Here is a 20,252-nt window from a genome sequence, read left to right as displayed (position 1 = left end):
GGAAATTAGAACAATTTGTGCTACAATTATTTATTAATTTAAAGTCCCATATAAATTCTATTCAATTCCTTAGATTAAGCACCAAGATTCTGAAATTAAGGACTCAACCCATCACAACACGTCAATCTGGTTATATTCGATCAAGTTAATTTACAAAGTTAATTTTGTTTCCTATATGTTGATTTCTTAATTATATTACTTTCCATAATTTTAAAATTGGCAGCAAAAAGTTAGGGATTAATTCGATTTGATTTAGGCGAGATAATACTTTTTTCTCTCTAATCTTTCATAAGCAAAACCCTATAAGTGATCCCTGTATATAACATTAGACTAAAATTCATCCACATCAAAACCTACTATTTTTCTACATATAAAAAAAATTCATGAATTTCGTCTTTGATTTTGCTTACATTGTTTTTCATCATGATAAGGTCGATTAAAGAATGTGATTAACAATGATGGGTTTCAAAAATTATTTTTGAACCTAACGATGTTCTAGAAATCAATGTTTTCAGAAAGAGGTAACATTTCGTTTACTGAATTTGGTAAATATATGTGTTTAGTTTGGTAAGTTGATACTTTGTTATGGCTTTCTATAGAATTGCAAACCACGAGTTCTGAAGACACTTCTAACAGTAGTTGTGGTTTTATCAATTTTTTATTTGTTTCTTTATAAATTTGTTTCTTTCATATTTTATTATTCTGTTGCATATGTTTCATTTTATTTTATATTCATAATTTATATTATGAAAACAATAATGCTCTTGCTTTTTTTTGTTTCATCTTAAATTCATAATAAATTTATATAAGTCTTTACTTAGATGTATTTCCATAAAATATAATTAAAATACCCCAATAAATTAGTCTATATAGTTTTAAAGTTATAATCTCTTTTAATCCATCACTCCGCGCAAGGCGCGGATTACCACCTAGTTTAAGTTATTATGTACATGTACGTAGCACAGGACGAAACACTAGTACTTGTATAAATTAAAAGCATAAAACCAATCGCATATTGTTATGAGAAATTCATTATATCATATCATAACTAAATGGAAACACACATAAATAAATCATGAATTTTTGTCAAATTCTAACACAGTCGTGATCTATTAGAATATATGAAACATAAACTCTTAATTCATAATAAAGAAAAAAAAACACAATAAACAACACATGCATAGAAAATATGGTTTCTTGTAACCCAAGAAAGTTACACATACAGTACTACTGAAACGAAGTGCTTGCCGAGTGCACAGAAAATAAAAAAGTTCAATTTCAAAGATAACTTAACATTTCAACGTTTATTTCAACTTATCATTGTGTTCAAAAACATTAAACCCTTTCAGTTCACCTGGGTCCAGGAGAGAGTTCGGAACCAGGAGATAAGCTAAAATCAACAGAATCTTTAGAATACATCACTTGACGGCCTTGTTTCCTGGCAATCTCTGACTCCAGACATTCTTTTAGCTCCATCACAACATGTGGCATTGTCGGTCTACGGTTTGAGGTAGGGCTTACACATGCCAGCGCCAACTCCACTGCTTTCCATACACCATTTGTATCAAAATCTCCCATCAGTTTTGGATCGATAATATTCCTAATGTCTCCTTCCAGGAGAACGAAGCCAACCCATTGTGTAATGTGAGATCTCTCGCGGGTTGTATTGATCACTGGCTGGTTTGTGATGATCTCTAATAGCACTACCCCGAAGCTATACACATCGCTCTTCTCGCTTAGCAAGTTTGTTATATAGTACCTGAAAAGAGGAGTATAACATATCATATTTTATACTGAATAAGATAATCAGTTGATTTCTATTGTTACTCACTCAGGGTCTAAGTAACCAGGTGTTCCTGCAACTACTGTTGATACATATGATTCACCATCGACCGGGGAAGATCTAGAGAGCCCAAAATCAGCTAGCTTCGCTTGAAACAGCTCATTTAATAGTATGTTAGTAGTTTTCACGTCTCTATGGACCATGGGAGGAATACTTCCATTGTGCAGATACTCCAATCCTATTACAATTAATGGTTACTTTTTATGTCAATTTTACATTATAGACATCAAAAACATAATATGAGAAAAAACAATGTTGTTTCAGCACCTTGTGCTGCCTCCATAGCTATTAGCATCCTGTTTTCCCAAGTTAACACATGCTCACCGCGTTTTCCTGTACCAAATTTCAGTTGTTTTTACGATGAATTAATTCCACCAAAAATCAGAATCTCTTAGTGAAAGTTTTACCTGACATATTCTCCTTCAAGTCTCCATTTGCCATGTATTCGTAAATTAAAGCTAAGTTGTCACCATCATCACAATAACCCACAAGTCCCACCAAATGTCTATGGTGGACTCTTATAAGAAGTTCAACCTTAGAAGATAAGAATGATTAGAAACTAAATCGCAAGAGAGTGATGGCTCTATTTCTCATTCAAAGTTACCTCTGCTTTGAAATGTTTATAATCTTGAGCAGCTGATGTATGAAAGAGCATTTTTACAGCTACTTGAGTATCATTTAAGTTTCCATAATACACTCTTCCGTAGCCTCCTTTACCAAGAACTCTCTCAAAGTTATTTGTCATCTTTAATATGTCGGAATACGTGAATATCCGTTCCTTTGTTCCTATTGATTGATTGGATGATCTCTTCTCACTACTAACGCCGCTTGAAACTGATACAATGGTAAAAAACATGAAACTAATCAAATATTTGAAAAAGGTTATATTTTTTACATGTGTTTTAAGACCTGATCCGACAATTATACCTTTATCATGTTTTTTCCTTGCAACAATGAAACATATGGTAAGGATACCTAGGGCAGTGATCACGCCAGCCACTGATATCTCAATAGCAACCAAAGTAAACTTTCTACCCGGTTTGTCATCTATTCTACAATCATTAAAATGACAGGAAATGACCAAAAAAGATAAACAAAGCGGAGATTAGTAACACTAAGGAGACAAACTAATGCTTTATCATCAAGAAGAAGAAATAAAAGTAGCGAAAACGTCTTACATTAGTGTTAATGATTTGTTGTTTATCCTTTGTTGAAGAGAAACTGGAATTGTGAGACTGAGCTTCGGGTTTCCGCTTAAGTTTCTGCAAGTGAAAGAAAAACAAAATCGTTCGCACAACATAAGAAAATGAAATTAAAAAGGCAAGCAAGAGTCCAATAGCAGAAACTCACACGAGTGTCAGCATCTTCATATCAGCAAGAAAATGTGGAATGTCTCCTGATAAATCATTCTTTGATAAATCTCTGTCCATTATACGGGAAATAACTTTTTTGAAAAGTTATTATATCATATAATTAAGTTTATTTGTTTGTTTTAAGAGTTTCAGATGCTTACAGTTCTCTCAATTGTATAAGATTAGCTATATCAGGGGCTATGGTACCGTTCAGTCCGCTTGTTGTCATGTTCCTAATGTGTTAAAGAATTAAAATTAGTGCAGACTCCGAAACAAAACAAAACAACCTTTTTTTTTATGAATTGGAAATAAAAGACATACAAGGATATGATGAGAGGTTGATCTGAGTCCACATGAAGGCAAGTCACACCTTCCCATCGATAAATTTGAGGAGAACATGGATCTCCTTGCCAACTTATCTTTTTACTCAATCCATATGTTTTCTTGATGTTCATCATAGCAGAAACTGATACTTAAAAGAACCAAACAAATTAGGAGATGCAAATATTAATATGACGGTTTAAAGAAAAAGGAGGTATATAGTTTACAAATTAGAAGGAGGGTTATAAGATGTAAGTATTTTAATTGAATAAGACATCCAAATTAAACAATTTTTGTGTTAATAGCATACTTTAAATTTCTTGTGAAAATGTGATTCTATTCAATGTATGATTACTAAATCATACCTAAAATATGTTATTATTTGGTTCATGATTTAAAATTCAAGTAATGGATTTTAAAAAAAATACAAAATCTTAGATACATATATGATAGTTATTTAGAAATCTATACGGATTTAAAATTTGATGTAAGACAATTTCATGTGGAATCTGAAAGATTTTGAGAAAATTAGTAACCCTCCTAAACTAAACAAAAGCAAAAAAAAATATTGGTTACAAGAATGGAATTACTAATGAAATTTACCTTCATCTTGGTATGTCGCCAGCAGTAAATTTTCAACAACTGTATATACCTCAAGGGCATTGATAAGTGGAGGAAGAGTAGATTTTTTTGTCCTTGTAAAAGTGAAATTGAATCTCCCATCTGGAGAACTCAGCGCTGTTGGACTAATGATTGTTGTGATGTTGAGTTTGCCAGGTCTAAAGAAAGTTTCCCAAACCTGATCACCGTTGTAAGTAATGTTGTATTCTCTGATCTCATTATATCCAAGATTCTGAATTTCAGCGAAATGCATGTATACATATGATTGTGTTTTGGCATCGCCGAGATCCCACCATATGTTAAGAGGATCAGTAGGCTTTGCAGGAATTATTGCGGAATTCGTCACATTTTGAGGCACATCGTAGGAGTTACTGCTTGTATCAACTCCAAGATTGGTACTTAACGACAGGGTGTCATTCTCGCTATACGGAACCCAAATTCGGTCATGGAAGTCTTCATCATACCTGAGAGAGAGAGATAGAGAGAGAGAGAGAGAGAGATAGAGAGAAACAAAGATGTTACAATTTTAGTTTGTCAAAAACAAAGTTACACGAGTTGATGTTTTCGTCTGTACGATATGTTCGTGTTTTACATTATATCTAATATACGGGTTTGAATGATATGTTAGATCAACACTGGAATAGCGAAATAGCAAAATAATGGAACAGTGATAATATACATTAACAGAATATAATTCTCTTGGGTTGTAACCATGAAACTTTAAAGATGGTTTCGTAGATCAATGATGTTTTATCTATATACCACGTACATATATATAATAATCAATTTTCGAGAAAAGGTGAAATTTTATTGAATGTTGCGAATGGGTTTACAAAAATAGCATAAAATAATTTTAAAATACGTGAAAAATACTATTCATGCCTTTTTTTTCTTTTCTCAAATGAACCCACAATTTGAGCAAACAAAAACTTTTTGTTAGTTGTAAACGCAAACTGTTCTTAACATTTGCACCAAAGAAAAAAACGCAAACTGTAGAAAATGTACATGTAAAATTTTGTATATTTGCATTTTATGAAATTACTTAGTGGAAAATGAAGAATCTTTTTCTTTAAAAAAAAATGAAGAATTTTTTTCTATACCTGAGGTACGATGGAGTCTGCGGAAAGTAAATTCTGGCGAACGACATCAACGATCCACTTTGCGTGACATAAGCTTTATTGTTCAACGGACGAAGTTCCAACGAAGATATAAACGGTGTCGTTTTTCCTGTTTTGACAAGACAAACTTGAAGCCGGTCTTGTGGTAAGACATGGATCATCTCGTAGATGGAAGCATTTGCTACTCCATCCAACATAACAGAAGTCCATTTGTTAGGACCAATGTGAAGATCAAACTCGGGGATCTGGTTTAGACCGTCATAATTCCCATACACAAAGGTACCTCTAATCAAATATTTGCGGTTCGCCGTAAGCTTGAAGTTGTAACAGTTTCTCTGACCTTCAGGGAAGCTTCTTAAGGTCCATGTCTGTTGCTGTAACGGTGTCGTGTATGAATCATTGATCCTCCCAACTAATCCACTGTCGATATAGGCCGTGTCTGATGTGTATGTTATATTTGTTGTCTTCTCCGTATAGGTTGTACTCTTAGGGATTAATCCACAATCCAAGCTGACAAATCCTTCTCATGAAAAATATTATAATCAAAAGAAATAATTTAGAAGAGTATACACTAAAATCTTCAAGTTTTAACGAAAACCGAGTAAGAACCTGATTGATTTTGAGCTTGGGCTGATTGAAGAATGGCAAAAGCTATGACTAAGGGTAGCAAAAAACCATTGAGAGATTTCATTATGTGTTTTACTTTTATTTTTTTGCAAATCTTGACCATTTAGATTAAATAGGTGACTGTAAGAAATATGAGGAAACGTGAAAGAAACAAAGGAAGATAGGTGCACAGAATCTTGCTCTGTCAATATAATCCCAAGATGTCTTTCACAAAGTCAGAAACTATTTAATCGAATATGGAGCAAAATATTAGGGAATCAATCCTCATTTTAACTATTTAGAAACAAATCTATAACTTTGTATATGAAAATATCCTAATTTCCATAATTTTATTTTTATTATACTTTCTTAACTGTTGTCTTAATAACTAAAAGTAATAAATAAATAACATTATAGAGTTCTTGAGTCAATTTTGGTTAACTGAGGGCATATATAGTTATTAATATCTATAAGAAAATATATTTGGTTTCGATTCTTTCTTTTTTTGGCTCAATATAGACATTTTACCGAGTAAATGAAAATGTTATACTTCATAGGATATCGACTCTATTAGAACAGAAGTATCATTTAAAAGTAAAATAAATATTTCATGTGTTATTTTACACAAAATATCATTAAAATTAAATGTTAAATGTCATTAAAGAGATTTCTTTCATATTAAATTTGGTATAACATATATATATATATATATTAAAAATCCTAAGTTATTTAAAATTTTGTAAGATTTTTTTAGAATTAGAAAGAATATTCTTCAAATAACTAAATGTCAATATCTTACAAAATCTTAAATTTTCTAAAGTTAGAAAAACAAATATAATACTAGGTGGATGCTCTGCACATGTGTGGGAATGAATTTGATTAAAAGAAATTATATACATTTATACATTATATAATTTTCAGTTATAAAGTATGCAACATGTAAAAATATGGTAACATAAATCATCTATTATATGTGGATGATGTAAATATACAATGTATGTGCAAACATTAATATAATTCATAGATTTATGAATATCAATTACTATGAATTATAAATAAATCTAAACTCTTTATCAAAAAAAAAAAGGAATTATAAATCAATATACCAGTTATTATACATGTCAAATATAATTCATATACTTTGAATGGAAGATACAAAGTATTAATACAGTAATCTGTATTGTTTTGGCAAGAACCAATAGAATTTTATTCCAACACTAAATTAACAGAAATATGTATAGACATTAAATTGAATGTTTCAAAAATATGTATATTTATATTATATGGTTATAATGCGATAAAATATATAATACTATGGGAGTTTACAACAAAATTATTTTTTGTTAAAATATATTTATATTTTATAAATCATTTCAAAAAATGACTCTAAATTGAATATAATAAATGTTTGTTTTTAAGATCATCTTATAAATTAATTATTTTTTGAAGATTACATTTACTTTGTTAACATTTGATCTTTGTTTATAATTTTTATGTATCTGAATTTTTATTTGTTATCAAATATATTTTTTATCATTGTACTATTTTGTTTTTAGTATTCATTTTCATTTATATTTTTAATGGAAATATGTTTTCTTTTTGCATTTGGATGAGATTATATATATATTTTTTTGGTAATCTGCATGAGATTATATATGCTGTAATTTATTATATTTTCTCAATTTTTGTGTTAAAGTTTTATGTTTGATTGTGGTATATCTGAATGTATTCTATCCGTGATTATGAGTGTGTTTCTAACAAAGTATTATTTGTTTTTATTCAACTTTCCTTATGTTGTGAATGAAGAGGGAACTTGTGTTATTATTACTGTCGACCAGAAGGTCCATATATATACAAGGTATTAGACCGTCATAAGGTCATGTTTATCCTAACAAGATAAGGATAAGGATAAACACTATGTTACAGATATACATGGAATATATACTAGATAAACACATAGTCTCTGGTTGTCTTTATCATGTCCCGGATTGGGCCTGCAGTACGGGCTGGTCCATGGTCGATCATCGTTTGGTTTATAACATTGTTTTTTTTTCTTTGAACACACAGGATAAATTTTTGTTATTTTCTTCTTTTGTAATATACAAAGAAAAACAACAGAATTGACAACGATAGCTAGATTTCAAAATAAATACACAGCCTTACCTCTTCACACTCTCTCTACTTTCATTTTCAGCAAACCCTTCTGTGAGTTGTTGTCTTCTTCTATCAACTCTTTTTGCACGTAAAAATTACAAATGATTTGGTTTTGTTGTTAAACAAGTGTCCATTGTTTAAGTCTTGCATGTTATATATCCAAGTGTCGATTGCCTAGAGTCAAGTGCTGTTACAGTTATTGTTTGTATGTGTTCGATAGGGATTACTATATATGTCGGGATCTAAATAGTTTATTTCCCAAGGTTAAGTGTCATGCTTTTTGCTTGATAGCACACCAAGTACATAGAGATGTAAGAATGAGGTATATATTAAGCTATTCATTGATTGTGCACCATATACAGAACCACAGCTGTCAATGCAGTCTGATGTTGCATATCACGTCTTCTATCTTCTTCATCTAAGTTTCTTAAATTTCAAAATTAAAATCTTAAAAAAGTACTCACTTTTTTCTTGTAATTAGTGTAATTAGTATAATTATTCTTGAGTTTAAGCAGGAAAAAAACGCTTAGAACGTGCAAAGTGCATCCACCTTTTTTTCTTAAGAAGAAGACCGAGTCGCAGTTATTCTTATAATTCAATCATCTTCTCATCACCAATTCAATTCTTCTATTGGCTCCTCTTCAGTTTCTTCTCCATACGCCAATTAAAGAGTAAGGACTTTCTTTCTATACAATTATCTAAAGTTCCCAACCTACCGTCCTCATCATTATCTTCCTCTGGCTTATTTGATAGGATACATAGTAAGAACCAGAGATGGACTTTGTGCAGAGAAAAGTGAACAATTTAGGAAGTAAAGTTGCTACTTTCCCTTATATTGAAACTATTGGAAGAGCTCTCTTTTCCTCTTCCTTCTTCTTCTCTGCTTGGCATGAGTAAGACTCATCAACTACATCCTCTGTTTTCCTCTTACCCTTTTTAGATTTAATATCCTCATCATAACAATCTTAATTAGAATTTAAATAGAGATTGATCAGGTTGATTTCTAGATTCCTAGAAACATTGGAAGATGGTGTGAAATTTAATTTTGGTAAGGTATATCTTAGGTTTTGTAGTAGATGGGTATGTGTCCATATATTGACCGCAATTCATGTCTGATGTGAGACCTCTAACGGTATCAGATACTCCTCTCAATTTATGATTGGACTCAACTAGAGCTTTTTTTTATCTTTGTTATATTTAGTTACATGGAGCTCAGCTCCAATTGGGAAGGAGCACAGGATTACTCGAGACCGAAGTTCGGATATTCAGGAGACCAGATTAAGCATCTTATGGCTATTAGTATCATAGTGAAGACGCTTGGTGGACTTGTCTTCATCTATGGCAGCTTCTTTGGAGCTTTCCTCTTGGTACTTACTCTCAGTTTGCTCTTATTATATTCTAGAACCAATTCTAATTAGAACGAGATAACAACTTCATAAGTATATATATATCTTCGAATGTAATGTAGTTCCTTATAATTTGAGCTTCATCTTATAGTTATAGATCTCTTGGTTTCATGCCAAACCAATCTGTTTCCTTGTTGTTATATAGCTTCTACACCAATTCATTGTTACAATGATCCATCACGATTTCTATAGTAATCGTGTCGACATTGAACAATTTGGACTCCTTTATCTCAAATTGAAAAGGGTAAGTAACAACATGTATCTCTCTTTTTCAGCCACTTTGGTTTCTTTTAAATCTCACTTCTGTTTTTTTCTAATCCTGTCGGTTTGTTTGTTAAGATCTTGAATGAAACTGTGTCTTACGACACCGTAAACAATTTCTACAAGTCAAACTTTGACGAGCAGCATGTTGAGAATGTCATATCAAAATTCCGTGAGGTGTGTTCTTGCGGCCTATATATGTGTAATAAGTTTTACATAACGAAATGTTTCTGCTGACTGAGTATAATATGTTTTGTGTAGCTTACGGATCAGGCAGCTACAAACTCTTCGTTGTTTGGACATGCCGAGTTTGTTCAGCATCTCTTAAGCTTCATCAAAGGATTGGCCGTAGTAGGGGCATTGCTCTTTTTCTTGACAATGAAACACAAACTCAACAAAGCGAAAAAAGAATCCAAAGTAAAAACTGACTAAAACTAAGCCCACTTTCTTTTGTTTTCGAAACACAAGCCCACTTTCTATATATTTCTTTTCTTTAAAGATTTCATTTGATTCCCTTTGTCTTTATGTCTTAGATTTAGATCTAAACATGGAATCATTTTTTTACTTCAATCGTGACTAACGATGCTTTAATATTTAGGCAGAAGCATAGCAGTGAATATTCTAGTATACATTGCAATCCAGGAAAAAAGAATGAGGGTTAATCAATCTAAATATTTAAATTACACGAAAAAGACAAGTCTCTTCTCCTTTTGCAAATTGACGCTATTTGAAACAGTTATCTACTCTATTAAAATAGAGTCTTATTTTATATCTACTTATAAAAAGTTGTCATTTATAATTTTGGACTTATTCATATCTCATTAAAACAAAATATAATAACCCATATAATTCAGATGAACTGAATATAACAATCCCAACAATTCCGATGGAAATTTTTGGTATATACCAAAAATTTCAACTATTTAATGTCATTAATCACTATGAAAACTTACAAAATTATTATATATCACCAACTCAACTTATCAGACTAACAAAGCAAAATTTCATATAATGATATAGCTAAACCGATTCAAACTATTGGCCCAACAATCCCATATGGGTATGGCAATGGTTGATATGCAAATGACACTAAAATTTTAATCTCACATTCAGTTACATATACTTTACAAATTTTGTATAGTACGGTTTTGTGAATTTTATATTGTATTGTATTTTATATAACAGTTATATTTGAATTTCATTCATTTATAGATACATGTGTTTTTATAAAATCACATATATTTATTGATGAATCATTCATTTTATTTCATATACCAAAACTGAACTCCATAATTTATAAATTATGTGGCCTATTATCTATACTATTAAAGCAAAATACCTCCTAAGATTTTGTCCATAGTTTGACACTATAATTACAATTTTATGCCATTAAGAGAATATTCTGATATTAATGATGAGATCCATTACACTATGTTACAGATATACATGAAATATATACTAGATAAACACATAGATATAAACACATGAAATATATACTAGATAAACACTAGATATACTAGATAAACACATAGTCTCTGGTTGTCTTTATCATGTCCCGGATTGGGCCTGCAGTACGGGCTGGTCCATGGTCGATCAGGTTTATAACACCTTAACTAAAAAAACATGTTCTTTCATGAGTAAGCCGTGATTAGAGCTAGGTCTTGCCCTCCTTCCCTCCCTCCCTCCCTCTCTCTCTACTCATTTCCTTTTTTCTTCCTCTATAATTTTAGATCTCATAGCCTCACTTTTCTCTTGCCATGGCAGATGAGAAAAGCACCATGAAGAAACTAGACGTTCTCAAGAGAACATAGACATAAGCTCAAGAGACGATGACAAAATCTCAAGAGGCGATGACGGCGGAAGATCAGCTTTATCTAAGAAGATGACGGAATCTCAAGCAACACAGTGAACCCACCGGCGTCACCACACCACCAGGATGAAGTGATTCAAGACCAATAAGCTCCTTGATTCTGATGAAGATGAGTTATAGTGAGGTGAAGAAGTTGAGGTGTGCGGAGGGGAGATCATTTTTATTTTATAAAAAAACATTTTGTACGATAATAAAATTAATTTGGTTAGTCATTTTCTGTATGACAAATAATTTAATAAAATCTTTTTTATTTTTCAGTATTTAATTAATTTACTTTAAAAAAAATTGAATCAATTTTTGATTTTTTATATATTTTTGAAACAGCCACAGTAAAATCGTGAATAAATAGTGGCTATATAACCACTGCAATATCATGGCGAAACCATTGCAAATATACTCCCGAAATATCGTGGTAAAGTTGTGGCTAAATAACACGAATAGCCACATTTTTTCTAGCCACGAAGCTATAGCCACAAATTTCGTTCAACAGAGAATCCTAGCAGGTTTCCACTTAACCACAATTGTTTTGGCTGTATAGCCATGATTTTGTCTTGGCTATGTTATGGCTATACAGAAAATATTTCGAGCAGTGGACACCATAACAGATGGTCGAGGTTACTAGAGACCGAGCCAAACGAGAAAACTCTTGCAATTAAAGGAACGTCAGGGAGAGTATGTGGGAACCGAAATTCACACCGTCGATTTCCGTAATTCGGAGGAAAGTCAGGAAACCCTAACTTTCTCTGAGGTTCTGGATTCTCTGCGAGAGCCAACGACAAGTGACCAAATAAATGCGGAAAATATGAAAAGATAACATAACAAATTTATAAAAAGGCGGATCTTATTTCGAATCCGCGTAAGAGCGTTGCGATCATTACAAGAGATTATAAAAGCTTCGGCCGCAAGAGCTGTCAGCGAATTACCTAGTTCTAGCACCCTAAAACCTTAAACTTAGTTGAGTCGCAGCTCGATAACAGAAGACGAAAAAGATACGAAAAAGGTATTGATTGATTTCGGACTGAACCTTATGAAAGGCTGCCTATGTACCCCTTTTGAGGATCAAGCCGAACGTAGTTCAAGAGTGAACCAAGAGATCGAACTGGTTGTCCGCGTTCGTCTGGTAATCGGGTGCCAGTCATATAAATAGAACATGTCGAGAATAATGCCTAAAGTTTCTAAGTGCAGAGAGTTCTAAGAGTAAAAGAATCGTCCTCTTGCCTCTTCAACCTCGGCGTCCTTATATACTCCTCCTAGAGGCGTTTTGCTCTTTCCCTTTCTGCCCTTGGTCGAGTCTATCGCTTCGCGGAAATATTCCATTTTCCTTCGATCTTCGTGTTTATCTTTGGAAATTTCACATTTATCCTCCGAACTTGACATTTATCTTCTCATGCATAACAAAAGATAAACCATCATAACGATTGGGCTTGATTTGGTATAAAATCGTCAGTGGGTTCTTAGCCGCATTATGGGCCCTTTCGGGCCGTTTTCCGACTTAGGCGTTTTTACGATTTTATAAAAAGAGCGCTTCCAAAACGACGTCGATTCCGAAGAACATTCAAATTCCTCGTATAGCGAAGGCAATTCAAGGTGTTCAGCTAACCGTGGCCATTTTATACGTTAAATACGAATGTTATTCGAGAGAACGAGTTCTTGCGGTTTTAAAATCGTAAAGTTCCAACGGTGACTCCGATCGAGATGAAACAAGAGCAGGTTCGTTCTAATCTCGAAGGGGGGGAGCTGCGAAGGACGGGATGAAGACAGCACGGTCGTTCCAGCTCGGCCATCCGCCGAACTGGTCGCGTGTTCGATCTAGCTCGGCCATCCGCCGAACTGGACTGGTCCAGCTCGGCGGATGACCGAACTAGCCGCGTGTTCAATCCAGATCGGCGGATGGCCGAGCTGGTCGCGTGTTCGATCCAGCTCGGCCATCCGCCGAACTGAACTGGTCCAGCTCAGCGGATGTCCGAGCTGGTCACGTGTTCGATCCAGCTCGGCCATCCGCCGAACTGGACTGGTCCAGCTCGGCGGATGACCGAACTAGCCGCGTGTTCAATCCAGATCGGCGGATGGCCGAGCTGGTCGGTCGCGTGGTCGATCCAGCTCGGCCATCTGCCGAGCTGGCCGTTTTGGTCGATCCAGCTCGGCCACCCGCCGAGCTGGACGGTGTGCTCTGTCCACCCTTCAATAAAACGGGCATAACGTATGCTACAGGATGCGGATTGACCTCAGACCGGTGGCATTGGAAAGATAACTCAAAGATCTATCTTGTGACAAAATATGGACTCAATCAAACCATGGGGAGATCTTCATCCATAGCTAAATATCTGACGCGTCTGTGCAGTTATGCACCTCAAAAGGTCCGAACGAATGAGTTGGACTGCGTGTTTGGTTCCGTGATCCATTTCTCTCGAGTCTTTTGCTCAGGAGATTTTGTCGAGAGTGTGTTGAGAAATCTTTTGTACAGAAACGCAATTTTTGGACGTTTATTTTGAGATAACCGTTTTTGACCCCAACAATGTTTGCGTCTTGTTGTCGATAAAATATATCAATAACTCGTTGTATAACCTTTTCAATAAAAATTATACGAAATTTATATTGCGAGAAAATTTTGCGGGGACTTTTAGACATTGATTCCGTCGTGACCGATTTTGACCCCAACAGTTAGAAAGGCCGTGGAGGGTAGAAAGGACGTGGCCATGGCCACTATTATACATTTGGCCGTGGGAACCACTATGGCAAAGGCCCTGGGTATCAACCTAATTTGAGACATGGTCGAGGCAGAGACCGTGGTATATCCTTTAAACCACAAAACTCGACCAAATCAGTGTGCCATAGATGTGGAATGGGGAACCATTGGGCTAAGATACGTAGGACTCCCAAACATCTTTGTGACCTATATCAAGAAAGTCTAAAAGGAAAAGAGTGGTTTCTATATTGAAACAATGGGCAAAGGAAATAAAAAGTTCGTTTTAGATATATAAAATTCGCCCAAGACCATAGAAAAATGGTCGAGACTATACCTGCATTTTCTGCTGGTTTTTACTATGTCAAGATCAGGATGATAGAGGCTGAATGCCTGCGAAAAATATTCACTTTATAACATAACCGGATTGGCCATCCTGGTTCAAACATAATGCGAAATTGATATACAAATGGGCACACATTGAAAGGAAGAAAGAGTTATCCCAAAGAATCTCACGTGTGTAGCATGTACACAAGGGAAACTCATTGATAGGCCATCACCAGTCAAAGAGATTAAGTAAATAATAAACTGGTAAATACATGTCTCAAGCATTTAATTATGGTATGTCCATGGGGGTAAGTGTGGACAATTCCGTGATACATGTCCATACCAAGAACGGCTTGGCCAAAATCTTTTATTAAACGCATACAGCAGATTGCTAGACCATTACTTATGAAGTCAAAACTCCCAGTCACAGTTTGGGCCACACGAAATTTACATGCATCTAAGTTAATACACATCAGGCCATTTAGTGAGCATAGATATTCCCCATCAATTAGATAACAGGTCAAGAGCCAGACATATCCCATCGTAAGACATTTGGATGTTCCGTCTATTTACAAATTACTCCACCACAGAGAACTAAGATGGAACCTCAAAGGAGGATGGGGATATATGTTGGATATGATTCTCCCACGATTATTAAGTACTTTGAGCCAAATATGGGTGATCAGTTTGAGGCCAGTTATACGGATTAGGGGGAGAAAGTAATAAGCTGGTAAAAAGTAAAAGAGATTACAAGGAATCAACCATCATTGTCTTGGCAAGATCCTCGGACTAAAGAATGTGAATTAGACGTCCAAAAGATAATACATTTACAAAAGCTAGCTAATCAATTGTCAGACTCATTTGCTGACCCGAAAGAGAGTGACTAAGTCATATATACCAGCTTATAATGCACCAATTCGAAATGAAGTCCAAGAAGGACATAATCAAGTTGCTACAGAGTCTAGACAACGTTTGAAACGTGGTAGACCGATAGGTTCCAAAGATAAGAATCCTCGGAAACAAAAGAAAGGTGCAGAGAATGATAAAAACATCCGAGGTCGAGGAAACCATCCTAGACATGAAAACAAAGCCGGTCGGCTCTAAGGTACCAAACACTGAGGCTTGGTATGCCAAGCTTCAGGGTACTACTGGTCCTGATAATAATGAGTTTGTAATCGATTATATCATGTCTGGAACATAATGGAACACATAAGAATGTCGACACAGAGATGATATATTTATACACAAGGTAGCACTTGAACTAATGGATATAAACGAGGATCACGAACCCACGTCAATATAAGAGTGCGCACTCATAAGATCAGATTGGATTAAATGGAAACGTGGAGTTAGACTATTTAAAGAAGAGAGGCGTATTTGGTCATATAATATAGACGCCATATGATATAAACCAGTGGATATAAATGGGTCTTTGTGAGTAAGAGAAATGAATATGAGAAATCGTGAGATATAAAGCACGACTTATTGCACAATGATTCTCACAATAGACCAGGAATAGGTTATGAGGAAATATACTCCCCTGTGGTGGATATAGATACTTTTAGATTCCTAATAAGTCTGACTATATATATAAGAAAGGAAATTAGATGGTCCACTGGATAAAAAGATAGAAGTACCAGAGGTTATTAAGCTCAAAGATAAAACAAGTTCTCGAGAACAACATTTCCTAAAGAAATTCGAAAATATCAGTGTATGTTGATAATCTGAACCTCTGGATACATGTCCCAAACAGCTGAATATCTTAAGAAAGATTTGAGATGAAAAACCTAGGCAAAACGAAATTCTGTTTGGGTTTACAATTTGAGTACATTAATAATGAAATCCTTGTGCATCAAATGGCATATACAGAAAAGGTACTCAAGAGATTTGATAAAGAACAAATTCGTGTGCATGGTCCAATGAGAGAGGATGAAGAAGTTCTTGGTCCCGAAATGCCATACCTCAGTGCCATACGAGTTTTGATGTATCTGGCAAGCTACACTAGGCCAGATACATGTTTTGCCATGTATTTACTATCTAAACTTAGCTCATATCTGACCTAAAGGCACTGGGACGGGATTAGACATATATTTTGATTTATTTTATACTAATCAACCCAAAGAAGGGTTAATTGGTTTTGTTGATACAGATTATCTATCAGATCTCAGACAGGTTATGAAACAAACCATCGCATCAACATTAGCCAAGAAATTAGTGAGTATATTTGGCCGCAGGGTTGGAGGTCCATAACTCAATATGTTCGATCAGATTGTGGCCGATGGTAAAGAAGGGCCAATTATCATGGGGAAAGCCGTAGGCCCGTGTAGTCAAGGTCCATTCGATCAGAGTATTGGATGATCGACGGCTAAGTAACATATTCTACCCAAGTTTTCTTCACCAACGAGTTCTAGAAGACGAGAGGGGTCCAAGTACTTCATGTTCATTCAAGTGACAGTTCAGAAGATCTATTCATCAAGTTACTTCCAACATCAACCTTTCAGTGAGGTTCAAATCAGGGGGAGTAATACGTGTTGTACTCTTTTTCCTTATTCATGGTTTTGTCCCACTGGGTTTTCCTGGAAAGGTTTTAATGAGGCAACATCCAAAGCGTATTACGAGCTCTTATGGTTATAACATTCAAGGGGGAGTGTTATGAACCGATTTGTGAATGCCATAACCAAATAAGCATATTTCCTTTCTACTTAGACAGTTTCCTTTTCGTTGTATACTTAGGATTTCCTTTTCCTAATCACTTTAGGATTTGTATACTTTTCATTTATCGATGACGGTCTATTGTAATTCCATATATATATAAAGGGCTCCATAATTATGAGATATAGACAATCTCTTTCTCCCATTAATTTACAACATTTCTACGATTGTTGTTAGATTTTCGAACATTGTCAAATGTTGCCAACTTTAGTTTTATGAAAGTTTTTTCGAAAAACAATATCGAGTTTAATTTTACGAAAGTTATTCCGCAAAATGTTATCGATTTTAATTTTACGAAAGTTGTTTCGTAAAATGTTGTCGAGCTTAATTTTTGCAAAGGTTATTTCGGAAGAACTGTGGCGTTTGTGTAAGCGTTGGCCATAGGCGCAGGGGCGAATGGAGTTGTCTTACCAGCGTTGTTGCGAACTGCGATTTTGTCTTTCGTATTTCCAGACACTGTTTTGATCAAGCGTTTTGCGGCTATGAGTTAGAGTAATCCGTACCCCTCCCCTCTCTTTCTAGTGCCAAACTGTGGAAACCGAAATTCACACCGTCGATTTCCGTAATCGGAGGAAAGTCAGGAAACCCTAACTTTCCCTAAGGACCCGGATTCTCTGCGAGAGCCAACAACAAGGGAGCAAATAAATGCTGAAAATATGAAAAGATAAGAAAACAAATTTATAAAAAAAGGTACATCTTATTTCGAATCCGCGTAAGAGCGTTGCGATCATTACAAGAGATTATAAAAGCTTCGGCCGCAAGAGCTGTCAGCGAATTACCTAGTTCCAGCACCCTAAACCCTTAAACCTAGCAGAGTCACAGCTCGATAACAGAAGACGGAAAAGATACGAAACTTGTTTTGATTGATTTCGGACTGAACCTTATGAAAGGCTGCCTACGTACCCCTTTCGAGGATCAAGCCGAACGTAGTTCAAGAGTGAACCAAGAGATCGAACTGCTTGTGCGTGTTCTTCTGGTAATCGGGTGCCAGTCATAGAAACAGAACATGTCGAGAATAATGACTAAAGTTTCTAAGTGCAAAGAGTTCTAAGAGTAAAAGAATCGTCCTCTTGCCTCTTCAACCTCGACGTCCTTATATACTCCTCCTAGAGGCGGTTTGCTCTTCGCATTTCTGCCCTTGGTCGAGTTTATCGCTTCGCGGAAATATTCCATTTTCCTTCGATCTTCGTGTTTATCTTTGGAAATTTCACATTTATCCTCCGAACTTGACATTTATCTTCTCCTGCATAACAAAAGATAAACCGTCATAACGATTGGGCTTGATTTGGTATAAAATCATAAGTGGGTTCTTAGCCGCATTCTGGGCACTTTCGGGCCGTTTTCCGACTTAGGCATTTTTATTATTTTATAAAAAGAGCGCTTTCGAAACGACGTCGATTCTGAAGAACTTTCAAATTTCTTGTATAGCGTAGGCAATTCAAGGTGTTCAGCTAACCGTTGTCGTTTTATATGATCAATCCGAATGTTATTCGAGAGAACGAGTTCTTGCGGTTTTTAAATCGTAAAGTTCCAACGGTGACTCCGATCGAGATGAAACAAGAGCATGTTCGTTCTAATCTCGAAGGGGGGAGCTGCGAGGACGGGATGAAGACAGCACGATCGTTCAAGCTCTGCCATCCGCCAAACTGGACTGGTCCAGCTCTGCGGATGGCTGAGCTGGTCGCGTGTTCGGTCCAGCTCGGGGGATGGCCGGGCTGGTCGTGTGTTCGATCCAGCTCGGCCTGTCCAGCTCGGCCATCCGTCGAACTGGACTGGTCCAGCTCGGCGGATGGCCGAGCTTGTCGCGTGTTCGATCAAGCTCGCCGAACTGGACTGGTCCAGCTCGGCGGATGGCCGAGCTGGTGGCGTGTTCGATCCAGCTCGGCCAACCGCCGAACTGGATTGATCCAGCTCGGCGGATGGTTGAGCTGGTCCGGTGGTCGATCCAGCTCGGCCATCCAGTTCAGCTCGGCGGATTGCGGAGCTGGTCGTTTTGGTCGTTCCAGCTCGGCCATCTGCCGAGCTGGTCGTTTTGGTCGATCCAGCTCGGCCATCTGCCGAGCTGGACGGTGTGCTCTGTCCACCCTTCAATAAAATTGGCATAACGTACGCTACAGGATGCTGATTGACCTCATACCGGTGGCATTGGAAATCTAACTCAAAGTTCTATCTTGTATCAAGATATGAACTCAATCAAACCATGGTAAGGTCTTCATCCATAGCTAAACATCTGACGCGTTTGTGCAGTTCTGCACCTCAAAAGGTCCGAACGAACGAGTTGGAATGCGTGTTTGGTTCTGTGATCCATTTCTCTCGAGTCTTTTGCTCAGGAGCTTTTTCGAGAGTGTGTTGAGAAAGCTTTCGTACAAAAACGTAATTTTTGGACGTTTATTTCGAGATAACCGTTTTTTGACCCCAACAATGTTTGCATCTTGTTGTTGATAAAATATATCAATAACTCGTCGTATAACCTTTTCAATAAAAATTATACGAAATTTTGACCCCAAGAGAGCCCATGCTCGAAGAGGATGAGGGTATTCCAAAAGGAGGTGATTAACCGTATCTTCCTCAGCTCCACAGTAAGCACATACTCAATTGAGCGGCAGTGCCTGTCCGCTAATCTGCTAGAGACTGGAACACAACTGGAGATCGCATCCCAAAGAAAATGCTTTATTTTCTCAACATTTTAACCCTCTAAACTCAAGATTAAAGTCGTTGTTCTCGGTTATATGATAAGTTTCTGTTCCACTTCAACTTCCATGAAATTTTTCAGTTTGTAACTAGATTTAACCGATTAGATTCCGGACTTGATCAAGTTCCAACCAAAGACGAACTCCATAAGGGAGCAACTAATTCTTAAACTGCGGATGAGTGGAATGTCCTATGAGGCTTTCGAAGAGCTAAGTACATCAGTCTTCCATTCCCCTGTGAGGGTATCGATGATGGCAAGTTGGTAGAGCATGATGGGGGGGGCTAAT

The 20,252-nt window shown here is 35.9% G+C and overlaps 2 protein-coding genes across 2 annotated transcripts; one reads left to right on the top strand and one right to left on the bottom strand.

Moving 5' to 3' along the window:
- Positions 1–1,350: 1,350 nt before the first annotated feature.
- Positions 1,351–5,946, bottom strand: LOC106299288 (probable LRR receptor-like serine/threonine-protein kinase At1g51860). The gene is made up of 13 exons (XM_013735400.1): positions 5,865–5,946; positions 5,238–5,775; positions 4,120–4,601; positions 3,517–3,661; positions 3,357–3,428; positions 3,194–3,265; positions 3,022–3,105; positions 2,771–2,895; positions 2,448–2,677; positions 2,251–2,377; positions 2,111–2,176; positions 1,832–2,021; positions 1,351–1,759 (listed from the first exon to the last, which is right to left on the bottom strand). Exons 1-13 carry the CDS (start codon positions 5,944–5,946, stop codon positions 1,351–1,353), a joined length of 2,622 nt encoding a protein of 873 aa, XP_013590854.1.
- A 2,633-nt stretch (positions 5,947–8,579) lies between these two features.
- Positions 8,580–10,248, top strand: LOC106299451. The gene is made up of 6 exons (XM_013735547.1): positions 8,580–8,686; positions 8,769–8,908; positions 9,217–9,382; positions 9,567–9,665; positions 9,761–9,859; positions 9,944–10,248. The coding sequence occupies exons 2-6, from the start codon at positions 8,790–8,792 to the stop codon at positions 10,112–10,114; spliced, it is 654 nt and encodes a 217-aa protein (XP_013591001.1). The 5' UTR covers positions 8,580–8,686; positions 8,769–8,789; the 3' UTR covers positions 10,115–10,248.
- Positions 10,249–20,252: the final 10,004 nt, after the last annotated feature.

Source organism: Brassica oleracea, chromosome C6 (genome assembly GCF_000695525.1).
Source record: "Brassica oleracea var. oleracea cultivar TO1000 chromosome C6, BOL, whole genome shotgun sequence".
Taxonomy (NCBI): domain Eukaryota; kingdom Viridiplantae; phylum Streptophyta; class Magnoliopsida; order Brassicales; family Brassicaceae; genus Brassica; species Brassica oleracea.
The sequence above is the reverse complement of the archived record's forward strand: the minus strand, read 5'-3'. Positions and strand labels throughout refer to the sequence as shown.

Excerpts from the sequence above, each read along its gene's own strand:
- LOC106299288 (XM_013735400.1), bottom strand. The coding sequence starts at position 5,946 with ATGAAATCTCTCAATGGTTTTTTGCTACCCTTAGTCATAGCTTTTGCC. Across the intron at positions 2,678-2,770 it reads AAGGAAAAAACATGATAAAG|TTTCAAGCGGCGTTAGTAGT; the intron begins GTATAATTGTCG and ends CCATTGTATCAG. Across the intron at positions 2,378-2,447 it reads ATAAACATTTCAAAGCAGAG|GTTGAACTTCTTATAAGAGT; the intron begins GTAACTTTGAAT and ends TTATCTTCTAAG.
- LOC106299451 (XM_013735547.1), top strand. The coding sequence starts at position 8,790 with ATGGACTTTGTGCAGAGAAAAGTGAACAATTTAGGAAGTAAAGTTGCT. Across the intron at positions 8,909-9,216 it reads TTCTTCTCTGCTTGGCATGA|TTACATGGAGCTCAGCTCCA; the intron begins GTAAGACTCATC and ends TGTTATATTTAG. Across the intron at positions 9,666-9,760 it reads TTTATCTCAAATTGAAAAGG|ATCTTGAATGAAACTGTGTC; the intron begins GTAAGTAACAAC and ends TTGTTTGTTAAG.